We start from the raw sequence: 24399 nt of genomic DNA, 5'->3' as shown, positions 1-24399 counted from the left end.
TATCATATGGTTATTACGGAATAATTTAATGCGTGTGTTTATTAACGCAAAATACAACGTTTGAGATAAAAACAACAAATATTTATTAGAAATCTTCACAGTGAATGTGCATCACGGAAATCAGTGTTGGGACATTGGCGTTAGTCTACCGGTACTCACAAAGTTAATGCATTTAAGATGAGTATCGTTCGAAAATGGAAAGAGACAAACATAATATGATTTATTTGTTAGTGGATCTGTGTATAATCAGATTCATATGCATATTCTGCTTTATTATGTTTGTCACGCTTTACAGTTTACTGAAATAACTCAAATGGCATTGAACGGAGAATGTCAAGTGCAAGATGTTGAAAGGTAAAGAAATGAAATAAACTCCATTTAATACATCATTGACATAGCAAGACCACGAAAGCGTTGTTGTTTTTAATATTTGTTAATGTTTTCACCATATGATATTTAATTTTTATGCCCCCCTTCGAAGAAGAGGGGGTATATTGCTTTGCTCATGTCGGTCGGTCGGTCGGTATGTCGGTCCGTCCACCAGGTGATTTCCGGATGATAACTCAAGAACGCTTGGGGCTAGGATCATGAAACTTCATAGGTACATTGATCATGACTCGCAGATGACCCCTATTGATTTTGAGGTCACTAGGTCAAAGGTCACAGGTGAAGGTCACATTTACTGGAAATAGGCATTATAAGGATTTAGCAATGGTTCAAACAAGGGAAATAACTACGGTTTATGCATGTTCTTTTTATTACAGATTTGCCTCCCTTTAATTCATTCAAAATCTCATTTTACAGCAGAGATTCCAAAAAGATTACTACTACTACTACTACTACGACTACTACTACTACGACTACTACTACTACTACTACTACACCACCACCACCACCACCACCGTTCACAGTGACAAAAAACGTATTCACACAATGGCTGCTACTACAACTTATAGCCCATATAGGGGGACATGCATGTTTTACAAACAGCCCTTGTTTTAAAATACTGAATTAAATTCTTACTGTTAAAGAGGTTATGATTAAATGGTATATTCAAGAATCTATATAGATTATTGCAAGTTCAATATGCATGTGGAAGGATATTAACTTACCCCGGTAACATTGTCTTCATTGTAAGAACACATTAAATTAGCACTTTATAATATAAAAATGCTGTCAAACATACTTTAATAATTTTAATTCTGTTCTTAGAATCATATTTATAATGTTTCCCAATTTCATGGTTTATCGCGCTAATTTTCCCAATCCAAATGGCACAGGCTGTAACAAAAATAAGCAAAAAAAATCACTGGTTTGTGTACTGCCCCAAATATTTCCTATATCCTTTGACATATTGCTTTTATATGTTGCATACTTGTTTACCAATATGACCCCAACCTATAAACAAGAGCAGACCACTGTATCAAGCATTTTGACATAATTATGGCCCCCTTTACACTTAGGTAATTGATCATTTTGCTTAAATTGCCATAACTTCTTTATTTATGATCACTTTTTATTATTACTTTGACAAAACAACACTTACCTGAATACCACAATGGAATCCCCCCCCCCCAAACAATACCCCACGCCCCTACACAAAATCCCTTCCCCCCCTCCCCCCCCCAATTTTTTTTTAAAACATAATTTAATAAATTACCACACCCAACAGTATACTCGCCTTTCACCCCCCCTTCCCCCTCCCCAATTTTTGTTTTTTTGTTTTTGTTTAAACATCAAATAAATTACCACACCCCACATTATACCCCCCTCTCCCCCCTACCCCTCTACCCTCCTTTTTTTATTTTTGAAAGATCGTCAAATAAATTATTGAATATGAACAATTTCCCCATGATGGCTTACGTTATACTGTCAAGCACTCGAATAGTCCAGCTCGCTGTCCTCTGACAGCTCTTGTAAGCTCACCTGATTGCTCAGGTGAGGTTTTAGGATTGTTCTTTGTACGCTGTCCGTCCGTCCAAATTTGGTTTGTAAACACTCTAGCATTCACATTTCTCAAGCATTCTTTATCAAAGTTGCTGAAAGACCTCAGTCAAGTTTGATGATAGGTCAGCATTTCAAATCTCACAAAAACAAAAACACTCCCTACACGTACGCCAGAGTTTTGGTTCAATAATGATGAAATTTGACCGGGATGTTTGTCTGGTCAATATCTAGTTCAAGTTTGACATTAGGTAAAGATTGAATGAACTGACTCCTCTCAGGTGAGCGAACTAGGGCCATCTTGGCCCTCTTGTTTGTTTTTGCCCTTTAACATTTTAATGCCTTGGATAATTTTATTATTAATTTGGGCTATAATTTCCCATGACCAGATAATGTATCTTTGGTGAAAGTTCAAGACAATTCAAGGTGTAATAGATAATGATTGTTTATTCTCCCTGACAAGTATATGCTTCCAGAGTCTACATCACAACATCCTTGCTCTTGTCTGTTTTACTGATGTTTGAGCACTTCTCCTGATGGATGCTCTCCGCTTATGGGCTTTGTCAATGAGTGTGTTTTTTTCAGACATTGATCTTAAAGATGCTGCAAAGTTTTTTCTCCGATAAGTTTGCCTGTGGCTCCACAGTACAGGGAGAGGATGAAATATGTATTCAGGGGGACGTGAAGGACGATCTATTTGACGTTCTGCCAGAGAAATGGAAAGCTGTGAGTTGTTCTTTGTAGCAATTTATTTACTTTATTGCTGTATAGAGTTAAAGTTAACATAAAGGTATACAGCAAATGTAAAACTAGAGGGCAAGAATACATGCGACAAATGCTTTCCATTGACTTGCATTTTAAATTTGGGACTCCTAGATTTTGAGAAAATATTATGTTTGACTCTTCAGTTTTACCATCTTAAAAATAAATTATAATAGGGACAGAATGAACAAGGGGGTTGAAATGGCCCTATATAGCTCACCTGTTTTATGAGGTATTGCCAGAAATTTATAAAAGCATTTCAATGCAATCTGAGAACACTCAAACTTATGTTATTTCAAATGTGAGTCATACTCATAGTTAAATAATGAGTCTTATTGCGGATTAAAAAAATTTCTCAATCACCTAATATGCATAGGTTTAACCATGGACGGATTTATTTATATTTGTTAATTTATCTACAATGATTGTATTAAACAGTTTATAGATCTGATAATGCCAATATTTGTAATGCAACAAAAATAAAAAATGACTGAACATAATTCAAATGTTTAAAGTTTTACTTCATCTGCATACATCAAATGTTCCCCCGTTGAGGTTCAAATACTATAGTGACTAACTGAGCAATTTTAGATTTTTCTGCCCATAAATGAAAAGAAATTTATAAATAATATTGTAAAGCATTTAATAAAATTTAAAAAGGTTGACTTTAGTATTGATAGCTTTGAAATTCTGAAATGACTATACCAAGGTTTATCATCATATGTTATTGAGATTGATACAAATAAGTACCAGCTTTATATAAATACAGGTAAATATAGGCTGCTGAGAAATAAACTTTGTTTAGTGTTGGTTTGTTATTGTTAAATCAGTAAATATGTTCAAACTGAATCCTTCATCAGATTCGGTCCCAGATAAAATTACTAAATAAGCAGTGCCATTATCAAGTTCAATGGATGTACCAAGGATTATCTGTGTTAGATAAATGGGTGAAATATAACAAGAAGTATATTGTTTTATGTCTTATTTGTAAGAGGCTACCTAAATATAAAGTTATCTGCTTGTCTTTTCTCATGTTATTGCATGTAATTAAATTTAAAACAGATCATTTTTCTTACACTAATTGTTGAATATAAGGAACATCATTTATTAACTTTGAAAAATTTGGATAAAAACAAAAACAGTTTTGCACAGTGAGTTTATTCCTGTAAATAAGCGAGCATATCAATAATGGTAGAATTGACTCACATATAATTGAACTTTAAAAAAAATAATCTTTTAAGCATAAAAAATTGCCACCAGCTATGAAATGTGGAAAGATTCATAGCTCCATAAGTTGTGAAGACAAGCAAGTATTGCAAACTGCGCCTTTCTCATGTATGACATAAACATGATGAACATGTAGCATGCTTTGTGCGAGCCTTTTGTCAATTAGTCATCACAATAACACTTAATATAAATACTAATTTACGACTTAAGTCCGACGTAGAAATTCCCCACCCCTGCAAAGAATATTTAAGAATTGAATGATTGGCAATTAACATCTTGTATTTAATACTCTTATATTATAATTATGAACAGGTATTTATGCTTGTTTTGTGTTTTCAGATAAGTGAAGATGATATTGACGATGTTGGGGAAATCAAGAAATGATGAAAAGTCATAAAAGACTTTGTTGTTTAATTTTAAATACTAGTAAATTAAAATAAAATTATTTAATGGAAAACTGTAAGGATATTCTTCTTATGTTTTTTGGTTTGTTTCCACTAACCTGTGCAAACCATAGTTTTTGTGCCGACCCATATTTTTGGTATTTCAATAATTTTGGCTACATTTCATCATATCTGCTTAATTAATGTTAAGCTCGGCTGTTTTCGCAGAAAACCCGAGGTATTGTCATAGCCAGCTCGTTGTCCGCTGTGCTAAAACCTTGAAATTTTCCTCTAACATCAAAGTGCTTCCACCTACAACTTTGAGACTTCATATGTAGATGCACCTTGATGAGTTCTACACGCCACACCCCGTTTTGGTCATTTTAGGTCAAAGGTCAAGGTCACTGTGACCTGAAAAAAAATCGGACAAGCTTTCGCAGCCGAGCGTGGCACCAGTTATGCGGTGCTCTTGTATATTAATGCAGTTAATAAGGGTCCATACTTCATCAAAACTAATGAGGTATATACTTATTTATGTGTTTTGAACAGTGCCGGATTACGGTAAGCGTTATGGAGGCCCAAACTTTTCCGGCCCCAAGTTGGCCAAGTGCCTTTTAGAATGCCAGTGCCCAGTCGATTTCACTCGTTTAAATTAGCCTATCATTGCCAAAGCTGGCAAGACATAAAATGTGACAATGCTCTTTTATAGATATAAAATGTTGCTAAAATGCCCTCATGTTAAGTCATTAGGTATGGCTTAGTAAGTAAGAACAATTATATACTTTTTCATGGTCTCATGGGGACCCTTAAATTGTGGGTCCCATAGACAGTTGCCTTCTCTGCCATATGGGTAATATGGATCTGGTTCCCAAAAATTCTCTAGATATTGTTTGGAAACGATTTTTATGCCCCCCTTCGAAGAAGAGGGGGTATATTGTTTTGCTAATGTCGGTAGGTCGGTGGGTCCGTCCGTCCACCAGATGGTTTCCGGATGATAACTCAAAACGCTTAGGCCTAGGATCATGAAACTTCATAGGTACATTGGTCATGACTGGCAGATGACCCCTATTGATTTTCAGGTCACTAGGTCAAAGGTCAAGGTCACAGTGACTCAAAATAGTAAAATGGTTTCTGGATGATAACTCAAGAATGCTTACGCCTAGGATCATGAAACTTCATAGGTACATTGATCATGACTGGCAGATGACCCCTATTAATTTTCAGGTCACTAGCTCAAAGGTCAAGATCACAGTGACCCAAAACAGTAAAATGGTTTCCTGATGATAACTCAAGAATAATTAGGCCTAGGATCATGAAACTTCATAGGTACAATGATCATCACTGGCAGATGATCCCTATTGATTTTGAGGTCACAAGGTCAAAGGTCACAGTGACAAATACCGTATTCACACAATGGCTGCCACTACAACTGACAGCCCATATGGGGGGCATGCATGTTTTACAAACAATCCTTGTCATGTTTACCTCATGTGAGCTTGGTCTTTAACCTGTTAACCTAAAAATGTATAGCTATCTTACCATCCAAGCATCGAACATAAATGTGTCGTGTTTTGATAAAATTGGGCATAATGCATGTGGGTAAAGTGTCGTCCCAGATAAGCCAGTGCAATCCGCACAGGTTAATCAGGGACTTCACATTCTGCCTAAACTTAATTTTCGTTAAGGAGGGACTTCCTTGAAACTAAAAAAGTAAAAGTGGAAAGTGGTGTCCCTGATTAGCCTTTGCGGACTGCACAGGCTAATCTGGGACGACACTTTCTGCACATGCATTAAGCCCAGTTTTCTCAGAAAGCGGCCCAAATCCTTTCTATGACCATTCTACCCCTAGCTCTGATTCAAGAGGGGCTGTTGTCAGTTTACAGCATAATTGTTGGGTTGTCATCTAGTACTTGTGAACCAGCTAACATAGGAAAAGGTGTGAATTGTTTAACCGACCACTGTAATATGATTGAAAAATATTAAAACTTCTAAATTAACATACAAAAGAAAAAATATAGATGATCATTGGTCAAAGCATTATTTGGACATTTTGCGGAAACACATTTCATGATACAAGCCCTTGAGACCTCAACCTTTGACCTCAAACTTTATTTGCATATATATTCCATTTTAAATTTATTGCTGATAGTGTTCTCAAGATTTTTTGCAGAAACATTATTAAAAGCCCCTTTGACCTTGACCTGTTGACCTTAAAATCAAAAGGCCAATTTCTATTCTTAGTAACGAACACCCCAAATTAGATGATCATAAGGTTAAAGTGTACTCAAAATGTCATGCAGAAAAAAATTCTTTAAACAAGCTCATGAGGCCTTTTACTTGGTTTTATTAAAAAGTTAATTTCCTTCCAAAAAGTAAACACTATTCCAGTGTGCATGATTGTAGGTCAAAGCATTCTCAAAATAAAGTGTCAACACTTATTGTTTTATACAATGTCTCTGACCTTGAATTTTGACCTAAAAATCGTCTTCCTTTCTTTCAAAGTAACAATCAAACCTACTTGCATTATTGTCAGTCAAAGCATTTACTCAATACTGAATTGAAACTTATGGTCTATAGACTGACCAACCGATGCCAAGCAATACGACCTTGCAACTGCAAAAGGAGCTTATTGGAAAATAAGTTGTGTTTTGTAAAATGTTACCAAACAAAGTTGCGGCAACCTATCTACCCTATTTTCTTTGCACAACAAACACAGCTTTTCTCATTAGCATAAACCCAAACACAGCAATTCAATTAACAAATACTAGAAGGAATGTTTGTTGACATAAAATTAAGACTAAGGCAACAGCAAAGTTGCTTATATATGTATTCTGTAGGAAGTTGAAGGTATTTACATGCATAGTCTGAATAAGATAAAGTGGGACTTGATCTCATATGTATGGAAATTGATGGCACATCATTGTAATTTAAATAGGGCACACATTTACAGATAGAAACTGGCATTGAAAGTTTGCAAAATTTTCAGACATCACATGTTTATTTTATTGTTTATTTTATATCCAGGACAACTTAATATTAAGTAAAAAGTTTATAGCATACGTTACATTGGGTTGATACTACTTGCAATCAGTAGTAAAAAAATATAAAAATATAAACTAGTTGGTACAAAAGGATACAAAAATAAAAGAATGTGTAGAAAATGTATAGACAGTATGCAATATTTGTATATTCTTTTTGTAAGAATGCAAACCTGTACACACAAAAAAAGCAACACTTATTTTCAATAAATACTCCATTTGCTAGAGTATTTCTTTTTAATTGGTGATGGAACAAGTATTTAAGAATCTGAAAAATATTTGTATCGGAAATTCCTTTTTGATTTTTAATTCAAAGCAACTACCAAACAAGTGGGCCATGGTGACCCTGGGTTGCTCACTTGAGTAGTATTAATGTTAAGCAAAGGTTGTCAACATTGTGTTGTGAAAAGAAAGGGTTTGTTGTTTCGGCACATATATGCGTTATAATTAGTTGTGTGTGTGTTTATGTTTTTTAAAATAGACATTTGTTATTTTGACATTTGCGACAAAGTTATATTATGTATTAAAGTAATATAAGGACATTAATTTAATAGTGAGCATCAGAAAAGAAAATGGAAGTACGGGTACGTTTTTCCACAAATTGTTGCCCATTTGAGTTCATGAGATTAGCATCTCAACATCTTTGGATGTTATAGGGGATGACTAGTTAAACCTATTTTTGCAAGATAAGCTTTAGATACCAAAAAAAACTGTTTTTCTTTAATAGATTGAGTGAAATAGTTTTTGCATTATTTAATACAATATGTTGAATTGTTATCATATATCAAAGTTGGTTGTAAAGAAGTAAATGAGTATGAGAATATGTACTAGAAAGTCAACATTGACCTTCTTGTAAGGTACAAAACATCACTTGATCTTTCTCATAGTTACAAATGTGTGCGAATGTAGATGAAAACACACACAAAACATTGGAAAATTGATCATATCAAAAAGCTGTGAAACTATTTGTAATTCAAATGCACAAAAATATGTGGCATAAACACATTATTTTTGCAAAAATAACTGCCAAAACAACTTTTGTTTTTAACCAAACAGTTTTTGTGCTTCTTAAAAGATGTGATAAATTGTTTTCTTTTACTACCAAATTGTTTGTTTTTTACATAGTGTTTTTTAATGACATGAACAATTTTCAGACTCGCCTGTGATGATATTTTTGATGCAATTGATTTGATTATCACACACACACACACACACACGCACACACACACACACACACACACACACACACGCACACGCACACGCACACACACACACACACACACACACACACACACACACACACACACACACACACACACACACACACACACACACACACACACTACTGACTGACTGCGATGGGTAGGCCTAAATGTTTTAAGTTTTAATCTATCTGATGAATAGTGTCAATCTGACATCAAGACAAAGGTCTTTGATGAGAGTGCCCAGTCAATTGGGGTCAATTTCCAGAGAGTGTTACACAATCATCAAATGGCTGTTTAAAACGGCATCAATCAACACTAGTGTACTGCAATAATGCAAGCACAGGTATGCATGAGTTTTTGAGAGAGTAGGATAAATGAATGAAAGGTCAAATCATTATAATCATCTTCATTGTGCACCAACATCCTCATTACAACTAGAGTGTAAACATGGTTTGAATATAGTCACATAAGGAAAACTGCTGCTCCCCTGGCAGCCATGTTTTTCAACGAAATTTAATCATGTTCGAAGTGAGCTGGCCTATCATTAGAACACATCTTTGACTGAAAGATGCAGTTTGTCATCACTGTAAAGCAAAGGGACATATAAAGGCAATATGTAGGAAGCTTAAGTTGGTGCAGTGTATGGAGGAAAACGTTTCAGTGATCAACACTGTGAACAAAGGAGACAACGGGAAATTCATCGTTAAGCCGAAGATTAACGATGTCGAGGTACCCATGGAGCTTGATACAGGATCAGCAGTTATTTTCATATCAAACAAGGATTTCCGAAAACGATTCGGAAATATGAAGCTCGATCCTGCTTTTTCAATACTGACATATTCAGGCGATGTCATAGAGCAACAAGGGACAGTTATGGTACATGTCAGTTATAATGGACAATCGCGATCAATGCGACTTTGCGTCGTAAAAGGTGATGGGCCTGCAATGTTCGGAAGGGACTGGCTGAGTCACATCAAACTGGACTGGGACACACTTTTTAACGTGAACTCTGTGACAACGGAAGGCCTGAAGGTACGTCTAAATTCTATACTTGACAAACATAAAGACGTGTTTAGTGACGGTATAGGACAGGTGAAGGGTATTAAATTGCATTTATCGGAGGGGTGGTTAGTTTTCCCACAATGGATGCACTTGGTGCTCTCTTTGGCATGTTTGTGATGCTTTAATTTCTTGGGTTTTGTTGAATGTCCAACTCGATTGACAGGCACATCGGCGATTGCCGATAACTGTAACTCGGCGGCGTCCTTATGTGCAGCTTCCATGGCAAGCGCTATTTTTATGTCATTTTGCAGTGTCAAATCAGCGATTGACAATAATCTTCGCTGTGTTCCTGCATCTTTAAGTCCACAAACGTTGGCCTAATTCGAATTCGCGAACTTTTCTATTGTCAGCCATTGACAATTGCATTTGACCATTAGTGACTCGTGTCTGTGTGTCGGGTATCATCAAATCAAGTTTACTGCGCAAATTCCGAAATACCACGCCTACTTGTAAATGAAGCTTAGCAACGCTCCGCCCCATGTTCTTCATAACTGCATGTTGACCTCTGATCTGGTTAGTTAGTTGTAAGGCTTTGATTGCTTCTATCGTTAAATGATAATAGAGTAGCCACTGAAATTATATGCGTTTCACTTCGTTTGTTTACCCAAACACAGCAAACTGGCGACGAGGATAAAATAATTGTGGATTATATTTCGAGAATTTTATCCGTTTAATAAGATTGTGCGTGAAATTCTGGATATAAACACAAAATGGCAACGGGCCTGATTGGGAACATTAACGCATATGACAGCAATGTCGAAACATGGACTTCCTACCAGAAACGACTTGAACAGTACTTTATGGTCAATGACATCGATAATGAACGAAAAGTGGCAGGACTTTTAACACTCCTCGGTGAAAAGACGTACGGGTTGTTAAGGAACCTTACCGTACCAGCAAAGCCGTCCGAGAAATCGTATGAGGAACTTTGTCAGCTTTTACAAACTCATTTGTGCCCGAAACCGTTAATAATTGTGGAACGATTCCGATTTCACAAGAGGAAACAAGCAGTGGGCGAAAGTGTGAGTTGTTACATGTAAATATCAATGAACAAAATTCTAACCATTAGAATAATAAATCAATAATACCTTTCCATTTCAAGTTCATGACCTCTCTTAACTAAGGATGACCTTTTCTTCATTATAGCATGCAATCAAAGAACATTAGTGAGCGTTCGAATTCGACACAGGTTGTAAAAACAACCGATAACCTGTCTTTCTCTTCTGCCAATTAAAGTTAATGTCTGTATGCCACTATAAAACGTAATTGCCCTAACATTAAACCATCAGTGTCATTAGTACTGGGTATGACTAAAATACGTATATGACTCATATCCGCGGATATGAATGGAAAGTACGGATATGAACAAATAACGGCTTATTAAATAGATTTTCCTTTATTTTTTGGTATGAAAATCATTTTGGGACAAAAATACACGTCGCTTATGTGTTATGTTACGATCGAACTAATTTTAAAGCGTTTTAATTGGCATTTTTAATTTCAGTAACTCTCAATTCATATCCGCGGATATGAACGCCAATTCTTTCGAATGGACCACGGAGGGATACAAAATGATTTAGTGTAATGTAACCTTAACCATTCGGTCATTTCTGATGATAGGTTACGCATGCGCAATTAATTTCCTTCTATATTACATATAAAATAGTTCAAGTTCGATATCAATTTTTACCATGATCAAGCAATGACCCACTATATCATCATACATCATTGTATTGATAAATGCATAATCTTTTTAACAAATGAATGTCATTAAATTCTATGTGTTGTAACTCAAAATATTCACCTTATAATAGGCACACCGGTTTTGACAGCTGTGCAGTCGACCATTTTTGGCTCAAATAGCAGGCCCGTACCCAGGCACTGGGCCCAGGGGCCGTGGCCCCCCCAGCTGGCTGTCGAGTTATGAGTTTTTAATGATGGGCCTACTGCAAATTTTCTCACATTATAGGGCCCACAGTACACTTTCCTGCAATACAAATGTGCAGATGTGTTTTACTGCCCCTGATACACAAGGGGATTAGCGCTAATTTACTCGCCAGTGGAGATAAGCCCCTAGGCATTGGTTTCTAATCACCTTGTACACACATCCCTGATCTTTCAATTACCCAGTGTGATCAATGCCCCATCTTTTAATGGTGGGTGTAACACGTCTTTTGATTGGACAAGGAAAGAGAAACAGCGAATGGATGGAACTGATACAGAAGGTCGTAGGTCTGAACGATAATAGTGTTATCTCTTTTGAATTCAAACCTCCTCTAGAGTCATAGCTTATTAAACATTTCTGTGAAAACTTGTCTTGTAGTTACTGACATATAACCATAGTAGTATTTTCTCTTTGAAATCAAACCTCCTCTACAGTCATACTTTATGTTACATTTCATAATAAAGGTTTTTCAGTTTCAAAGGTTGCTTTTACTTCTTTATAAAGTGTAACACATTTTTGAAATCTAAAGCTTTAAACATGTGTGTGAATTTCACTCCAAGGGGTCGTTGATAAAGCATGTCACGCTTTTTTTACCCTTTTTACCCCGGCATGTCACAAACTGTTACAAAATCGTGGGCCCCCTTCCCTAAAGTACGTCACAAACTCACACTTTCGAACATTTTTTTTAAATTAATAGTTAATTTAAATTTAACCTAAAACTCAATTCACTATTTAACCGTATTAAAATTTCACTTACCGGTAAAAGAACGTTTACATTACAGGCTTGTATAACTGTAGGGTTGTTACGATGAGCAGTATGAATATTTATCAACTAGTTAACCTCTAATAAAAACGAAATTATAATTTAGATTTTCTTTCAACCCTTTACTAACTAAAATGGAACAGTCCAATTATTTCGTCATTGAAATCTGTGTGGAGGTTGTGCCTATTGAATAAGCCGGCCCAGCCAAGTTGCCTATTAAACATTCGAACAACAGAATCAGGAGATACGCAATTCGTCTTATTTTCACATAAAACTAATTCAAGTGTTTCACAAATTTTTGAAAATTATTTTTAAATTCTACTTAAGAAATAATAAATAAATTATACAATTTTTTAAATAAATGTGTGACATCACCCATGGCCCGACTCCCCTCCCCCATGTGACAAACTGTAACTTTCTTACTCACCCTCCCCCACCTGGAGCGTGACATACTTTATGGACGGCCCGTAATGGTTAAAGCTTTAGACTTCAGAAAGGTGCTGATTTACTTGTTATATATCCATAAAATTATAACACAACATATGTTTCTATATGCATTCAAATTAACCTTAAACAGTGCCTAATAAAAAAACCTATTCGGGAGGGGCAACCCCTCCCGCACACTCCCTGTTTGGGCCACCCAGTCAACATTTCCTGGGTACGGCCCTGAATAGTATGACCCACTTTCATAGCCGGGAACCATTATCAGAAAAAGTAGAGCACAAAAATGGCTTTTTTTCTTATTGCTTACAAATATACCTTCAAATTGATACAAAAACATTCCATTTGCAATGTATTTTACAAATCCTATGTAGCATGCACTGAACAATGTGTGCTAAGTATCAAACTGATTGCATGTAACCCTGCAAACAGGAGTTCCGGTTTGGGGTTATGTGACCTTTAAGAGAACCCAACGCCTTTAATTCTTTAACCCTTGAATTCAAGGCACTTTTCCCACAGGTATAATCTGTTTTGAGAAAGATCACAAAGTTCCGGTACAATGACACACAGATTTATTCATAAAAGTTGCCATTGAAAGCACCATGCGTAACAGCGTTTCGCGTCAAGAATTAAGGTAGAAAAGCCAAACTTGGTTACATCATACATGCAGCACTTAGACTCCATACAAGGCATCACTTTGGATTCTAATATGCAAAGCTGATATAACATATGACTTTATAAGTGACAAAAATCATTAATGCCAATATTTGTGCATCAAAGCAGGTTTTGAACCGGATTCGAACAAACTTTTTTTTTTTTTTTTTGGCACATTTTTGGTAAAATCCATGTAGAAGCAGCATTTCTGATGTCATTTGACCCTTAGTCTGCACATGACCCACTTGCAAATTCAGCTTTTGATTTAATTAAGATGGACATTGTCAGCAATTTTCATGAACATCAGGAAGATAATGTGACCTGTAGAAAGGGAAAGGAAGTTTTCTATAGTTTGACCTAATGACCCAGTTTTTGACAAACTACCAACTTTCAAACTGAAACTTTATTTCCTCGAGATAACATTCTGTCCAATTTTCATGAAGATCTGGAAGAAAATGTGACCTCTGGAGTGTTCACTAACCTTTTCTGTGATTTGGTTTGTTGACCTAGTTTGGACCACATATGACCTACTTTCATACTTAACCTAGAATTGACCGAGATGAACATTTACCTACATAAGACAAACAAGGGCTGTTTGTAAAACATGCATGCCCCCCATATGGGCTGTCAGTTGTAGTGGAAGCCTTTATTTTAATACATTATTTGTCACTGTGACCTTGACCTTTGATCTAGTGATCTGAAAATCAATAGGGATCATCTGCCAGTCATGATCAATTTACCTATGAAGTTTCATGATCCTAGGCCTTACTATTCTTGAGTTATCATCAGGAAACCTTTTTACTGTTATGAGTCACTGTGACCTTGACCTTTGACCAAGTGATTTGAAAATCAATAAGGGTTATATACCAGTCATTATCAATGTACCTATGAAGTTTAATGGTCCTAGGCGTAAGCATTTTTGAGTTATCATCCGGATACTATTTTACTGTTTTGAGTCACTTTGACCTTGACATTTGACCTAGTGACCTAAACATCATTATGGGGTAATCTGCAAGTCATGATCAATGTACCTATGAAGTTTCATGATCCTAGACGTAAGCATTCTTGAGTTATCATCGGGAAATCATTAAACTGGTTTGACGCACTGTGACCTTGACCTTTGACCTAATGACCTGAACATCAATAGGGGTATTATGCCAGTCATGATCAATGTACCTATGCAGTTTCATGATCCTAGGCCTAAGCATTCTAGTCATTGTGACCTTACCCTTTTGTCTAGTGACCTGAAAATCGATAGGGTTCATCTGCCAGTCATGATCAATGTACCTATGAAGTTTCATGGTCCTAGGCCTAAGCGTTCTTGAGTTATCATCCGGAAACCAACTGACGGATTGACTGACACGTGCTAAACAATATACCCCAAACAAGCCACATAAGAAATGCAGCATAACACATTCTAAAAGTAAAAGACATCTTTGCAATGATATCTTTTCTTCAAATGGTACGATGAACAAACAAGAGGGTTCCACTGGCCCAAAAAAAGTTGTCGCCACTTTTTCGCGGCGCGAAACTGTCAGTTATTCCGACCTTATTAATTATGACAATCGTCTAAGAAACCTTACAATATCAATGTCATTGACTATATTATTACTTTTAAAAGTATGTAAATACATAAATAATAATAAGTAACTTCATAAGTCTTAATAAGCTTTATTTATGCATAAAAACATTGGTTTGCACATGATAAACAATCACATATAACCATCTTCTTTGCCAGGAACAGCACATTGGCGAGCGCTGCCTTCACTGCTGCCTCATTCTTTGAGATTGATGATTTGCTGGCAGCTGCCATATCCTTCCGAAGCTGCATCGCCTCAGCAGCAGTCTGGTGTTCTGAAAAGAATAAATAAATACTACCATGAGACTTTGTTTTTATTATTTCCATACTGTATAATCAAATTTCAATACAAACAATACAGCTGGGAAGCAATGTGAATATGCACTTTAAACTAAACAATTTGCTATCACACACAAACATACCCTTTGTTTTTACATGCTTAGTTAAGGACTCCTTTTTCATAACGTTACAACCAGATGTAAATGCATTTTCGAATAGGCTTTTAACACAGTAGCACAAAACATTGACTTTGTGTTTGCATCATATGAAATGAAAGGGAATTCTGACTTCCAGCTATCATTGAATTTTCGCTTTGCTACAGAATTATCATGTTTTTGCAATTTTTAAGGATTTTCATTGCTTTCATTTGTTTCAATTTCTAAAGCACGCTTTCGAGGATTAAAGAAGTCATGAAACGCCATGATTGCTTGTGAATATGTAATCATATATGTGTCTTTATATACGAAAGCCATCAACATAAACTGTGAAAAATATTAACAATCTTTAACTAATGTGTAAATAACAATATACTTACCATGGTATTGATTAAAGAGTAGCCGTCTTATATATCGTTATAATCATTGATTTTTGTGCCAGTTTGTCCTAAGTGTTACATAATTGAGTGTTCTTTATCATAAAAGAACCGTTAATCCGATAATAACCCCCATAAAACTTGACACCAGCAGTAAAAACACCGACTGTAACACTTTTCACGCTTCCGTGATTTCAGGTCACATAACCCCAAACCGGAACTCCTGTTTTTAGGGTTACATGCAGTCAGTTTGATACTTAGCACACATTGTTGAGTGCATGCTGCCTAGGATTTGTAAAATACATTGCAAATGGTTGGTTTTGGTATCAACATGAAGGTATATTTGTAAGCAATAAGAAAATAAGCCATTTTTGTGCTCTACTTTTTGTGTTGATGGTTCCCGGCTTTGAAAGTAGGTCATACTATTTGAGCCCAAAATGGTTGTCTGCACAGCTGTCAAAACCGGTTTGCCTTTTCTAAGGTAATTATTTTGAGTTTGCGCGTATAGAATTTAATGACATGCATTTTTTTCAAAAGATTATGCATTAATCTTTCCAATGATGTATGATGATATAGTGGGTATGCGCTTGATCATGGTAAAAATTGATATCGAACTTCAACTATTTTATATGTAATATAGAAGGAAATTAATTGCGCATGCGTAACCTTTAAGCACATCCGACCAAGTTAGTCGTCTGCCAGAATTTTGACATTTGAACATCAAAAACTCTCTGTATTGCAAAACATAACTGCCAGATGTCATTTTGACCCAAATTAGGGCTGTTTGCAATTGGGCTGTTGCACTTAGGGTCATAAGGGGGGTAAATGCTGGAAAATCACACCGAAACCTGTTCCGGAGACATATTCTAAGACTAGTTAAACACCCGGTATTGTTTTTCAGTGCCATTTTGACATTAATTTGCATCAATCTCAATAATGAACCTATTGCATGTCTCTATTTCATCTGTATTTATTATTATTGTTTACTTTTTGAGCCTTTCACTGTTAAAAATGCCCGCCAATTTTGGACCGACACTTCTATCTGCCTTCGCCTTCAGCCCATTCAGGCAGATCTACTCAGAATAACACTACTTTGCCTTATTTTACCTGTTTGGATATCTTGCTGAGTTCAAGTAATATCAAGTATTCAGGTGAAAACACAAAAATGATAATAATATTATGCTTTCTTTCCTGGAAGAATGTTGTTGCGATAGACCCTGCATGAAAAACACCAGGGAATCTGTATTTAAGTGACCTTAATATTATGCGTAAAACTAAGTGTGCATTTGTAGGCGGTGTCGAAATGGGTCTATAGCTCTGCCTGAACTGTCGTCCAATTGGTTTACAAGTCCGGCTGAAGTGACCGGCCATCAAAAACTGTACAGCGTGACTGATTCGGAGACGGCCCTCAACACTCGCACAGTCGTGTCGAGAGGATCGGTGTCTTTGCAGGTTAGTACGCCGTTATTTTCAATTAAATCTTTTGTAAAATGATTTCGTTGATATCCTGGCACACTTTTGTCACCAAAATTAGGAGAATTGGGTGTTTTACATTGACTGCAGCTCTGAAACCAAATTTTGTGGCGATAACTTTGCCGGTGTGCCCGACAATGTGATGCCGGCGTGGTGAATTAACCATTTGTAGCAAATAAAGCAAGAAAGACTATTGAAAGCTTACTCTAATTGTATCTAACTTACATTAGTTGGCACCGTAATGAGTAAATGCGCACAAAAAACCTTTTTGTTTTCTCAGATTACACGGAATTGAGCACCCGGGCCAGACTGACACTTTCCGGAGCCTGCCCGAGACGGAACTCGAGCCGAGGAATTATAGGTCCAGGTGTGACAAAAGACTTAAAGCTCATGTCTGACGATGACTTTTTTTAGTCATGAAGTCAAGTGTGTTGTTTTTCCATGCAAGTGAGCCCTTTTGTTGGGTCAAATGACATCAGAATTGCTGCTTCTACATGGATTTTACCTAAAATGTGCAAAAAAAAATAAAAAAAAGTTTGTTCGAATCATGTTCAAAACCTGCTTTGATGCACAAATATTGCCATTGATGATTTTTTTCACTTATTAAGCCATATGTAAGATCAGCTTTGCCTATTAGAACCGAAAGACATGCCTTGTATGGAGTCTAAGTGCTGCATGTATGATGTAACCAAGTTTGGCTTTTCTACCTTAATTCTTGACGCGAAACGCTGTTACGCATGGCGCTTTCAACGGCAACTTTTATGAATAAATCTGTGTGTCATTGTACCGGAACTTTGTGATCTTTCTCAAAACAGATTATACCTATGGGAAAAGTGCCTTTAATTTAAATTTGAAGGGGTTGGGTTCTCTTAAAGGTCACATAACCCCAAACCGGAACTCCTGTTTTTAGGGTTACATGCAGTCAGTTTGATACTTAGCACACATTGTTGAGTGCATGCTGCCTAGGATTTGTAAAATACATTGCAAATGGTTGGTTTTGGTATCAACATGAAGGTATATTTGTAAGCAATAAGAAAATAAGCCATTTTTGTGCTCTACTTTTTGTGTTGATGGTTCCCGGCTTTGAAAGTAGGTCATACTATTTGAGCCCAAAATGGTTGTCTGCACAGCTGTCAAAACCGGTTTGCCTTTTCTAAGGTAATTATTTTGAGTTTGCGCGTATAGAATTTAATGACATGCATTTTTTTCAAAAGATTATGCATTAATCTTTCCAATGATGTATGATGATATAGTGGGTATGCGCTTGATCATGGTAAAAATTGATATCGAACTTCAACTATTTTATATGTAATATAGAAGGAAATTAATTGCGCATGCGTAACCTTCAGTGCACTCTACACTGTAGGTCGCTTACATCGTCGTAAATCAATATTTTCAACGGACAAACGCTGGCCGCTTATGCTCGGTCGCGTGCTTTTCGACTCGCAGTACATTTTCGGATAGGATCTTACCGATTTTTCGGCGTAAGCTGCATAAGCCAGCTTTTCACCTTAGCCTGACCTTTGTAAGTGTCCAATAAAATTCCAATAAAATTTCCCGCGGCTAGGTACGAATGAATACACTTCATTTATTCCATTGGCTGATTTGAGTATACCACCAGAACATTGGAAACATATCCGCGTCTTTGTAACACTGTTTTACTGTATGAAACAATTTTATCTCGAATGAAAAGGCTTAATAGATAGAACAGTTTTACACTCAATTCTCGACATCAATACAGTTTGTGCGTACACCTTTTATTTTCAGAGTATTACCAGCGCAAGAGCGTTTATACTTAAAAGGCTATGTTCTCATATTTAGTACTTACTTCCTTATTCCTGTCAACATGTTAACATGTAAAAGTATAAAGAGCAATGGAAGCGAGGCCTCACTTTAAAGCATTGCATTTCAACCCGCGAGGTATATCGGGTCAATTCGCGGACATTCAGAGTTTATATACAGGTCATCACCGGAGTTGGCGGCCAGTAAAATAATCGTTATATAATAAAGACGCTATCCGTGAACTAGGTGACCTGGAATTTTCTTTAGACCAGAAATATGTTAAATGAAGATATTCAGCAATATAATTATGGTATGTAAATAATAGATTCTTAATGTGTTTTCAACAATACAATGATAAATATTATTGTTGATAAATTTAACAATAATTATTCGTCCATATTGCTTAATGTACTAAAGTGATATTATGAGCATGTAACAGTTTATAGGTGTCTATCGCAACCGTTGATTATTTTTGATGTTTCTACTTCATATACACGTATATTAATTAATGCAGCATCATCATACTAAAACAATATACCAGAAAGAGAAAAATAATGCATTTGAATATCAACCGTACTTTCGTTTGACAACTGATCATGCGTTTACGAGTTGAACCTAAATTTAGTTTTAGTGCAGATTTGTTCATACGACACAAAGACACGAAATTGTTTTACGGATCATTTCAGCTTACAGGACTGGGTGGGTCACGTAAGAATATCGAATATAAAATATATTTTTATAAACAACTGGTAGCAAGGTGAGTTGCAGATAATTAATCAATAACCACATTTTAACTAACTATTTTGACCTGTTAATTCTTTTCAGCTCAATTCAACAGTGCAAAATGCCCATAATATCACTTTAAGCATTAGCACGATGATAATTGATACTGTTAATAATCGAATCAAATAGCAATGCCCGACAAACCACTAAAACAGGTTTGTTCGAAGAACGCGCCTATAAATACGGATACTTCTCGTGTGGCCGGTTGACTCATATGTTTAAATTTCACTTCCATTCTTCTTTTGGTTTTCTGTTTTGTATCTATAGGTTTATGACCAGCAATATGTTATAATGTAAAATAAGCCGCGAAAACTCCCCGTAACATCCCGTACTGCGTGTGATGCAGCTAAGAACTGCACAGAAAAAGACATTCGCTATCCTTGATCTCATTCATTAAACTATTTACGCCGTATATCTTTTTTAAAGATATTTCTTGTTTGAAATTCGCCACTTTAAAAAAATTGGAGCCACTTAAAAAAAATTAGCGCCATTTGGCGCCAATGGCGATCGACAGCGGAACCCCTGATTTAAGGCCCAAAGTCGTTCACCTGAGATAACAAGATATTATTATGACAAATATTGTGACCAAAATTCATGAAGATCGGAAAATAAATGTGACCTCTCGAGTGTTAGCAATGTTTTACTATAGCAATATAAGGAAAAATGCCCAACCCCCTGGCAGCCATGTTTTTCAACCAATTTTAACCATTTTCGAACTGATCCAAGATATCATTGAGACTTATATTCTAGATATTTATGCACATAGAGTTTCAAGATATGGGATTATCCACAAATAAAAAGTATTTTTGATTTGTGTTGTGCAGGCTCTTTTTCCATGACTGTCAATGTGAAATTTCCATGTGAAAAGGATGTCCATTTTTTCATTCAACCATTGTGTATAAAGAACGGTTCTGCATATGATTTGCCATTTTGATAGATGACCAGGGTGACAGAGAAAAGGGATATGCATTTGAGATCTGGTCAGGACTCCATATAAAAGTGGTTATATTTAAAAATGTTTAATTACCACATGACCATGGACTCTAGATCTCCGTGACATTACTAAGGTTCTAAATTAATCTAGTATGAACATTTAAACTATATCTTTTTAAAACAATTAAAAATAATATTTGATGTACAAATTTAATCTACCAATGTGTACAGATACTACTTATCATATATTTGACTGTATTGAATGTAGGAGCTAGTTAAAATATCCATTAGAAAAAGAGATCATGATATGAAATATTCATTGCCTGAAGCAAAGACCCTCGAGCTATGTTTATATATCTTTAAACACACTGATTAAAGAAGGAAAACAATACATTGATACAACAGAGGTAAAATCATCCCCTCTGAACAATATGATACAGAATTATGTATCATATCTTTTTATCTGGATCTGGATAGGTACACGGCAGGATGTTTAGGTGTGCGCGCTGCGGGAGAGATATAGGAGTTACTTATATTTTGGATTTAATTTAATTCACTGATATTCATCACCGAAGTTAGAGTATGATCTCATTTGATATAGCTGTACATGATTGAATCAAGCAAAATATATTAAATAATAATCAGTATTAATTCACTGTCATGATTTAAGTATCATTAAAATGATTTTATTAAAGACTATCATTCACATGCATCAATTTTGTAAATATCAATATAAGTATACTACATGAAAACATTTTTGAAACAAGGGCTGTTTGTAAAACACGCATGCCCCCCCCCCCCATATGGGCTGTCAGTTGTGGTGGCAGCCATTGTGTGAATACGTTTTTTGGCACTGAGACCTTGATCTTTGACCTAGTGACCTGAAAATCAACAGGGGTCATCTGCGAGTCATGATCAATGTACCTATGAAGTTTCATGATCCTAGGCGTAAGCTTTCTTAAGTTATCATCCGGAAATCATTTTACTGTGTCAAGTCACCTTAACCATGACCTTTTACCTAGTGACCTGAAAGTCAATAGGGGTCATCTGCGAGTCATGATCAATGTACCTAAGAAGTTTCATGATCATAGGCGCAAGCATTCTTGAGTTATCATCCGGAAACCATTTTTCAAAGTTGAGTCACTGTGACCTTGACCTTTGACCTAGTGACCTAAACATCATTAGGGGTCATCTGCGAGTCATGATCAATGTACCTATGAATTTTCATGATCCTAGGCATAAACGTTGTTGAGTTACAATCCGGAAACCATTTTACAATTTCGGGCCACCGTGACCTTGACCTTTGACCTAGTGACCTGAAATTCAATATGGATCATCTGCGAGTCATGATCAATGTATCTATGAAGTTTCATGATCCTAGGCATAAGCGTTCTTGAGTTATCATCCGGAAACCATTTAACTATTTCGGGTCACCGTGACCTTGACCTAGTGACCTCAGAAGGGGTCATCTGCGAGTCATGATCAATGTATCTATGAAGCTTCATGATCCTAGGCATAAGCGTTCTTGAGTTATCATCCGGAAACCATTTTACTATTTCGGGTCACCGTGACCTTGACCTCTCACCTAGTGACCTGAAAATCAAAAGGGTTCATCTGCGAGTCATGATCAATGAACCTATGAAGTTTCATGATCCTAGGCATAAGCGTTCTTGAGTTATCATCCGGAAACCGTTTTACTATTTCGGCTCACCTTGACCTTTGACCTAGTGACCTCAAAATCAATAGTGGTCATCTGCGAGTCATGATTAATGTACACATGAAGTTTCATGATCCTAGGCATAAGCGTTCTTGAGTTATCATCAGGAAACCATTTTTTTAATTTCGGATCACCGTGAACTTGCTCTTTGACCTAGTGACCTCAAAATCAATATGGGTCATTTGCGAGTCATTATCAATGTACCTATGAAGTTTCATGATCCTAGGCATAAGCATTCTTGAGTTATCATCCGGAAACCATCTGGTGGACGGACATACGGACCGACATGTGCAAAACAATATACCCTCTCTTCTTCGAAGGGGGCATAATAATACATTATACTGTTTGATATACTGTAAATAATGTAACTACATATCCAAGTAGTGAGTCTATCAAACTATTGCAACCGAAACACCTGGTGTGCCAAGGCACCAGCCGAAGTCAAATGCCTTCTGACTTAGTTCATTTTACTATTTATATTTGTATGCATTTGTATGTGTTTGAAAAAATGTATAATCTTAAATGACATCTTCTGACCATGCATGTCCTAGATTTCAAAATCCAGGCCCTGGTATGACACATTGGTAACATTAACGTTAAACTGTTACCAGGCTTCTGAATTTAATTAGCCAGGTCACAGGAAAAGGGCAGTCTAATCAGTGTCCAATTAAACTATTTGTCATTGTCAGAAAACCGCTCTTAAGCAAACAGCTTTCAAGCAACTGCAGGCTGAACTGGATCTAAACTGGCCACAATCGCCTTAATGTCTCTTTTACTGGGATACAGTTCATTTAAAGTGATATTTTGGGCATCTAACAGTTAATAGGTGTCTATCGCAACCGTTGTTTCTTTTTGGTGTTTTCACTTTATATTCACTTATATGTTAATGCAGCATCAACATACTAAAATAATATCCCGGAAAGAGAAAAATAATGCATTTGAATATCGACCTTACTTTCATTTGACAATTGATCATGCATGTACGTTTTGAACCTAAAATTAGTTTTAGTGCAGATTCGTTCATACGACACAAAGACACAATTTTGTTTTACGGATCATTTCCGCTTACAGGACTGGGTGGTTCACGTAAGAATATCGAATATAAAATATATTTTTATAAACAACAGTTTTACTGGTAGCAAGAAGAGTTGCAAAAATTTTATCAGTAACCACAATTTAACTAACTCTTTTGATCTGTTAATTCTTTTCAGCTCAATTCAACAGTGCAAAATGCTCATACTATCACTTTAACTTTAAAGGGATCTTTTCACGCTTATGTAAATTGACAAAAAATTTAAAAAGTTGTATCGGATTCGCAAATTTTCGTTTTAGTTATGTTATTTTTAGGAAACAGTATTACTGAACATTTGCCATGGTCTAATATAGCCATTATATGCATCTTTTAACGATTTAAAACTTATAAAGCGTTGCAATGCGAAACGACTGAATAATTTGGAGAGTTATGTTGTTGTTGTTTGTGTGAAACTACGAAGCTTGCTTATATTAGGTATAAAATACGTCAACCATTTATACTTGGCAGAATAGTCGTACAGGCTAATGCGTTTTTACTCCAGGACTAAGGGAGTCACTGGTTCGAGCCCTGCTGCGGACTACTTTTTTTAAAGAATTTTATTCTGGATTTTTAACTGGAGCTTTTAAGATCCAATGTTTACATTTATCAATATAAAGCATTTAGTGACTAACTTCAAAACATTTCAAAATCTGTGAAAAGGCCCCTTTAACATAATATCTACTCCTATAAATATGAGGTCGATATACATGAACTAAACGGTAAATTACGTCTAACTATTTGGACTATAATGATATCAACTACTTTAATAGAAAGAAGAAAGAATTCATACAAACCAGTAATTTGAGTAAAGAGTTTGTAATCAAT

General features: G+C 36.0%; 1 protein-coding gene and 3 long non-coding RNA genes across 9 annotated transcripts in view; 2 read left to right on the top strand and 2 right to left on the bottom strand.

Annotated features, from left to right (window-relative positions):
* The window catches only part of LOC127872650 (density-regulated protein homolog), a 34446-nt gene extending 30050 nt beyond the window's left edge, over positions 1–4396 (top strand). Inside the window, exon 7 of the mRNA XM_052415987.1 lies at positions 4273–4396. Within this exon, the coding sequence (XP_052271947.1) occupies positions 4273–4317 (45 nt within the window). The 3' untranslated portion in view covers positions 4318–4396. The remainder of the gene's footprint in view (positions 1–4272) is intronic.
* The window catches only part of LOC127872723 (uncharacterized), a 228067-nt gene that overhangs the window by 107963 nt on the left and 95705 nt on the right, over positions 1–24399 (bottom strand). The gene's annotated exons all lie outside the window — the stretch shown is intronic.
* On the bottom strand, positions 15080–16011 carry LOC127872768 (uncharacterized). Its single transcript, XR_008045778.1, has 2 exons — positions 15818–16011; positions 15080–15278 (listed from the first exon to the last, which is right to left on the bottom strand). It is a non-coding gene; the product is annotated as an uncharacterized LOC127872768 (long non-coding RNA).
* Positions 16003–17646, top strand: LOC127872743 (uncharacterized). Of its 2 annotated transcripts, none has more exons than XR_008045771.1 (3): positions 16003–16295; positions 17107–17266; positions 17568–17646. It is a non-coding gene; the product is annotated as an uncharacterized LOC127872743 (long non-coding RNA). The 2 variants fall into 2 exon arrangements; XR_008045770.1 differs by having other exon boundaries at positions 16003–16701.

The sequence above is a fragment of the Dreissena polymorpha genome, chromosome 1 (genome assembly GCF_020536995.1).
Source record: "Dreissena polymorpha isolate Duluth1 chromosome 1, UMN_Dpol_1.0, whole genome shotgun sequence".
In the NCBI taxonomy this organism is placed as follows: domain Eukaryota; kingdom Metazoa; phylum Mollusca; class Bivalvia; order Myida; family Dreissenidae; genus Dreissena; species Dreissena polymorpha.
This window is presented reverse-complemented; position numbering and strand designations above follow the sequence as displayed.